Source organism: Salmo salar, chromosome ssa16 (genome assembly GCF_905237065.1).
Source record: "Salmo salar chromosome ssa16, Ssal_v3.1, whole genome shotgun sequence".
NCBI lineage: Eukaryota > Metazoa > Chordata > Actinopteri > Salmoniformes > Salmonidae > Salmo > Salmo salar.
The window spans coordinates 68,381,298-68,388,359 of NC_059457.1; the positions used below are offsets into that span (position 1 = coordinate 68,381,298).

At 40.2% G+C, this 7,062-nt stretch overlaps 1 protein-coding gene across 2 annotated transcripts in view; it reads left to right on the forward strand.

Moving 5' to 3' along the window:
- The window catches only part of LOC106574433 (inactive dipeptidyl peptidase 10), a 55,247-nt gene extending 51,160 nt beyond the window's left edge, over window positions 1-4,087 (forward strand). The window contains exons 22-27 of one of the 2 annotated variants that reach the window (XM_014150319.2): window positions 883-937; window positions 1,025-1,121; window positions 1,400-1,458; window positions 2,409-2,505; window positions 2,636-2,709; window positions 2,972-4,087. In XM_014150319.2, the coding sequence (XP_014005794.2) occupies window positions 883-937; window positions 1,025-1,121; window positions 1,400-1,458; window positions 2,409-2,505; window positions 2,636-2,709; window positions 2,972-3,112 (523 nt within the window). In that variant the 3' untranslated portion in view covers window positions 3,113-4,087. The remainder of the gene's footprint in view (window positions 1-882; window positions 938-1,024; window positions 1,122-1,399; window positions 1,459-2,408; window positions 2,506-2,635; window positions 2,710-2,971) is intronic. The other variant, XM_014150320.2, reaches the window with a different exon arrangement.
- The last annotated feature ends 2,975 nt before the right edge of the window (window positions 4,088-7,062 follow it).

Below are 7,062 nucleotides of genomic sequence, written 5' to 3' on the forward strand. Positions count from 1 at the left end.
AAATGCATTTAAACTCAGTTTTCACAACACATCAGTCAGGAAGTAAAGCTTGGTCGCAAATGGGTCTTCCAAATGGACAATGATCCCAAGCATACTTCCAAAGTTGTGGCAAAATGTTGTGGCAAAAAAAAGGACAACAAAGTTAAGGTATTGGAGTGGCCATCACAAAGCCCTGACCTCAATCCTATAGAAATTTTGTGTGCAGAACTGAAAAAGCGTGTATGAGCAAGGAGGCCTACAAACCTGACTCGGTTACACCAGTTCTGTCAGGAGAAATGGAAAATGCAAATTAATTTATAACATTTTTGACATGCGTTTTTCTGGATTTCTTTGTTGTTATTCTGTCTCTCACTGTTCAAATAAACCTACCATTAAAATTATAGACTGATCATTTCTTTGTCAGTGGGCAAACGTACAAAATCAGCAGGGGATCAAATACTTTTTTCCCTCACTGTATATATATATATATATATATATATATGTATATTTTTTACATGTGATGGGATGTATAGACATTATGGATAGTATATGGAAAGAATATATATGTAATATATATAATATAGAATATGATAAACAATGCGATATACACTATTAGATGATATGATGCTATATACAATGCAAAATATGAGATGTAATACGATATACAGTGCGATGCGATGCCATACAATATGATATAATACAATACCATAAGATAAGACAGGATGTGATATGATACAATATGATGTAATATGATACAATATTTTCCCCTTTCCAATGAAAATGTATGGCATGGTTGTACACTCTTTAACTTCCCTGTCAGTCATCTGTGTTAAAGCCCTCATGAAATTTCTGGGAAAATAATTAGTTATTCGGTTTTGGGTTGTTTTTATTTACTTATTGCAGATACTTGATGACACTCCCATACATTGACCGCGCGCGGATCGGAATCTACGGAAAGGCAAGTTTAACTGCTGTCTTTCAGTTGATCACCATGCTTCACACTCACGGGTGTGTTCAACAAGTGAAGGTGTTTTTTTCTTTCCAGGGATACGGTGCTTACCTCACCTTGATGCTTCTGAGGTCCACTGCACTGATTAAGTGTGCAGCTGCTAATTCCCCAGTGATTGACTGGAAACTTTACGGTGAGTAATGTTTCCATGATCTTACCCTTTAGGTCAGTTTCCTTGACAGAGATTAAACCTAGTCCTGGATTGAAAAGCAAGCTGAATGGACCATCTCCATTGAAATAGCTTTTCAGTCTAGGTTTAGGCTCAGTCTAGGATTGGGAAACCGGTGCTATGTGTTTTGTGTGAGTACATTTTCCACAACAAATGACATGAAATACTGCACAAATTTGATTATCAATGATTGAAAGAACTGAATACTTTTTTGAAATGTTGTGTACTTTCTCTATATGAAGCTTCAGCATTTTCAGAGCGATACTTTGGCCTGACGTCAAAGAACGACAACAGATATCAAGTAAGTTGTTTATCACAGTCAATCTGTTGGTGTTATTGATGGTTTTCTATTTGTGGGTTCTACAGTTTATCACAGCAGATTGGAGAACAGTGGGAACTGTCACACTGAAGCGTGTGTGTGTGTGTGTGTGTGTGTGTGTGTGTGTGTGTGTGTGTTGGGTGTTCATGGGCCAGGTATTGTTCATCAGTCAGAATAATAACTCGTGAAGCCGTACAACGTCCTGTGTGAGATTACAGTGTAATCAGTGAAAGTGTTCCCCTGAAAGTGGGTTGTTGATATTGCGGGCCACACAGTTCCAGCCATTTAAAATGTAAAATGATGCTAGTCCAGAGAAGCAGGTCAAAATGATCGTAAACAAACAGGGCATCACTCATACAGTCCTGAGAGGTGGATGGAAAAAGACATGGAAAACACACTGGATCCCCTGGGGGTGCTAGACAGGTTTGATCCAGTCCTGTATTGTAGCCTGGCTGGACACTGTGCTCAGCATTGATTGTGAAGTGAAGGAATAAGTGAGCAGTCTGATTTAACAAGGCTAGTTGTATAACGTGATCTTTTCACAAACTCTTTATTCACTGCTGTGGTTTGGTTTTCCCTCAGATATTGTTTTCTGTTCAAACCTGAGGTTTTGTTTAGCTTTTTGTGTATTTATGTGTATATTGATGTGTATAGTGTATATTGATGTGAATATTGCTGTGTGAATATTGATGTGTACAGTGTATATTGATGTGACTATTGATGTGTATATTGACGCGTATATTGATGTGTATACTGTATATTAATGTGTATATTGATGTGAATATTGATGGGAACATTGATGTGTGTATTGATGTGTATACAGGGCTCATCTGTGAAAGAGACCTTGGTCTCAGCATGACTCCCTGTCAAAATCAAGGTTCAATAAAATAGAAAACCTGAGGTTACACTGTCTCCCATAACTATTCTCTCAGGTTTCTAGAGTGCTTCCAAATATGAAAGGACTGCAAGGAAACATGATGAAAGGACCGCAAGGACCGGATTTTCTGTTGATTCACGGAACAGCTGATGGTAATTGCCCTTTCGTCCAACAGAAATGGAAAATAGACAATCCTAAGTACGTCGTAATCAGCGATTGGCCTTGTGTTGTTTTCAAAGACAATTTGCAAAACCAATTGGTGTTTTTTTGTTCTTTTCTCAGCAAATGTTCATTTCCAACATTCAGCGGAGTTGATTAAGCACTTGATCAAAATTGGAGCGAACTACACAATGCAGGTACGAGCCGGGATCCACAAATTTGAATGAAAATGTTAAATGAGTGATTACATAATGTGATTATTGAAGTGATTTTGATTGCTAGCCAATATATTTGCGACACACACACACACACACACACACACACACACAAACACCACTCAGGAAAAACATTAAGTAACTTTCTTGTTCCTTCTTACTGATAAACGAGTAACCACACTTCAGTACAGGAATGATAGTCCCAATGATCTTGTGTTTGACCTTTGACCTTTGTTTGAGACAGCTTTACCCAGATGAGGGCCACTTCCTGTCCCTGCAGAGCCAACAGCACCTGTCTGAGTCCCTGGTTGGCTACTTCAGAACATGTTTTCAGGACTTCAGCACACCGCTACCTGAAGAGATAGGCAAAGAGGATGATGACTGACAGGGTTTGGGTTAGATGGTGACTGACAGGTTTAGGGTTAGATGATGACTGACAGGGTTAGGTTTAGATGGTGACTGACAGGAGGACGTGCAGACGGGCCTTGTGTGGATCTGGGATCGCTATGTTGAAGCAGTACAGTGACTGCTCTGCCCTCGCGAGGGCTGTTGGCTGTTGATTAGGTGTCCAATGTAGGCAAGACATAGCTGATGTGGGGTAATGTGGTGTGTGTGTGTGTGTTTGGTGTGTGCGTGCGTGCGTGCTTGCAAAATGCAGGACTACAGATCATGGAGGCTTTCTATTGGTAGAACAGCACAATGGTTGATGGACAAAATCTGAGGGTTAAATGTTCTTTTTGAATTTTTTTGAATTCCACTCAGTGATACACTGGTTTCTCCCTTCACAGCTTTTACCATCAGCTGTATCGTTATACTGTGAAAGCATGCTTTTGTTGAAGCCCACGTTTATCCACATTATTCCAATTGTACTAAGCGTCATCAACACAACTCTACCGCTTTCCGTCTGTCTTATCCCATTCCTATCTGCACTAATAATGCTTCAATTTTACTTTCAGTTACTGACATGCACACATATTAGGTGATGTTACATACGATATAGCGCCTTATTGTTTGATAAAGTGCTATTTTTCATGTCTTATGATATGCTGTTTTCAGCTGTACGTTTACAGTATACAGTGTGTATATTTTTGAGATATGTGTTACAGGGGGTGATCTATTCGAATATTGTGTGACTGAATAGTCTTTGTTTTTGCTGGGGTTTGTTACACTTCAGATGAATAGCCATTGTCTTTGGATTAATTGAACAATAAAGAACTTAAGAAAACAACTATAATCTGCCAATGAAATGTCCATGACAGGTCTCCCTGGGTCTCATATTGAGAGACTTTCTGTTGACTTTTCCATCTGAGAGCCAAGATACTATAGGGCTCAAAATGATATATTCTGCACAGCATTCAGAATGTCAGGAACGACCGTGAATCTGAGGTCTTTAATCCTGCTTGAGTATCCATTGGCTACTCAGTGTCTCAGTGGTTCAAATGGTAAGTTATGAGCGTATACAGGTTGGAGGTTTATGGCTGTTCTCTTCATGTGTTGCATATAATACAAACAAATGCACACATTGGGTATGATATCCCTGTTATGGTAGTTGTTTCCCATTCATCTTTACTTGATTTTATTAGGTGTGTTTGACAGGGCCGATGCACATTAATCAACATGTGTGAAAATGTCTGTGGCAGATTAGCCAGCCGGCTAATTTTCTACTGTAGTCCCATGGATCTAGCCAGTGACCTGTGTGATTATTTTACAGACAGACTGTGTGCGTCCTGAATGGCACCCTTTTCAGTGCACTACCTGCAGAACCATAGGGCTCAGGTCAAAAGTAATGCACTTCATAGGGAATAAGGTGGCATTTGGGACGCATAAACTGAGAGGGATTTAATTACTTTACAGGACAAATTAAACACTGCCCTGTGAGTAAAGCTTCATATCGCATCTCCTCCGACTGAATGAACCTATTTGAGAGAAGGAACGTGCAAAACAGGTACCCTCAGAGCCATGTTTATTAATACACAGAGTTTTCTATGCTTCCCCATTGTGTGAGACATTCAGTCTGGTTTAACCAGGCTACAAAATAGGCCTTGAGCTTGAGCGATGTGGAGGGATACAGAGCCAAATGACAATGGCACACTTCTCCCATCTCCACATGAGGCGATCCCACTGTAGCACGACGGATTCACTTGCGATGGGCATTGCACTTCGTTACTATTCACGCGTTTTAGTGTTTCTGCCTGTTGCCTCTGTCTTTTTAAAGTCGTCGCTATGGGGTCATTCATCGTTGTGACGTAGGGGGTCGCTCTCACCACCCTAGATAGGAATATTCCAACCTGGCTGATACTATGTCAGATGGACATTGACCATAGCACTGCATGGTTTGTTATAAGCAATAATACTATATATTATAAGCAATCCTAGCCACTCAGCCAGAGGACGCTTTTACACATGGATCACTGAAGAGCCTAAACTGTGCTAGCTGAATTGGGTTATTGTATTGTTCAAAACAAAACAGCTGCTTATCTCCAGAATACATCTTATCATACAGTACATGGAGCATCTGTAAGATCCTTTTCTCATTCTTACACCTGAAAGCCTCCTTCTCATACTCTGGTCCCAGATCTGTCTGTTCTCTTGCCAACTCCGTTGCTTTCATTGTCAAGCCAAATATTGTTTGGCATGACAATGAGTGACGAGGAGTTGGTGCGATAGGACAAATAACCTGGTCCTGAGGCTATCCTTCCCATGCCTTGATAATATTCTTATGTCAAATGTCACTTCTGGTGAAGGTCTGTGAGAGAGATGTTGAGCAGAAAGCAAAAGCTAGAAAATGTTTCTTTGTCAACAGCTATGCTTTTTATCCTCCTCTACCCCCATATTCCTCATGTTTTTTACAGTTGCAGCCCCTATACAGACGTAGGATCTTAATTTGAACCAGTTTGCTACAACAGGAAACTAATCCTGCAACAACAGGAAATTTGAATTATTATGTGGATTAAAATTAATGGCTATTTTTGTAGGGGTTGAGGGAAAATCAAGTCTGAATTTTCAAAGTGGAAATTACAAACTTCAAAAGCCTTTTTAAACCGCAAATACACTGCACGTTGAAAATGTCTTGCATGCAGGAAAGTTCTCTTGCAACAGGGTGATCCAATTAAGATCCTACACCTGTATCAATGCTGTAAATAATGATGGGTTGTTGTGGCCATGTTAGCCTCTGCAGGCCCTGAGGGTCTGTTTCCCCACTCTGCGTCCTACTCACTTGCCACTTGCACTGTGTATGCAATGTGAAGTCTAAACTAAAAGTCACACATCTCCATGCTGGAATAGATGTTGCCTCAACCATAAATTATTAGCTGTATATATTTATTCATGTTACTTAACACCTCCTCCCCTTCCTATCATCTTGGTATGTAATTGAATTAATACAACAATGCACAACCTATACTGACAGTGTGTGCATGCATGCGTACAAATTGATTATTCAGTCTATATTGGCTGGATTATCTTGAGGGGAAAACATTTGAAAATATCTCCAAACCCTTTGCACTATCTAAATCTGAGTAGACACACAGAATTGTTGTTTACATGTACTTAACGTTATCTACTTAACATTATGTACTGTACATTCCATTGACCTATTTCTTCATTTTTCTAAGTAAGCTAATGTTATGGTTAAGTGGCTCAAAGAAGGATGTTAGCACTACATCTGTCCCCATAGGAGAACCCTTTGTGAACCCCTTTTGGGTTCAAGGTAGAACCCTTTTGGTTCCAGGTAGAATCCTTTCCACAGAGCGTTCTACATGGAACCCAAAAGAGTTCTACCTTGAATCAAAAAGGGTTCTACCTGAAACCAAAAAATGTTATCCTATGGGGACAGCCGCAGAACCCCTTTTGGAACCCTTTATTCTAAGATTGTATTGAAGGCCTTTCACCTCAGAATTTTAACTGGAATACTGATGAACACTATGGAAGCCGCACATTATACTGAAGAGGATTTGACATAGACCTATGCTATGTTTCTATGTTGAATAAATGGCTGAAATAGAGTTCATAAGCCAAATGCCCTCCCACGGTTCAGATTCCATGTCACTGTACGGGGCCCCGGTCTTCCCTAATGCTTCTATCTCTCAGGCTATGATCCTACCTGGTTGGATGTCTAACTCTGTGGTGGGGAGTGGGAGAGGGAATGTGGCTCAGTTGGCTGCATGTTGGTTCCTCCCTCAGCCTCAGACAAACCACACTCAGTAAACACTCAAAAAAGAGTATTTCATTCACTTCTTTTGGATATTATCGAATGGAAGCCAGATATGAACTGTTTAAAAATCACAGAGTGCACCACTAAGATTATGTTACCTCTCCCTATTGCCATTGGTTGCA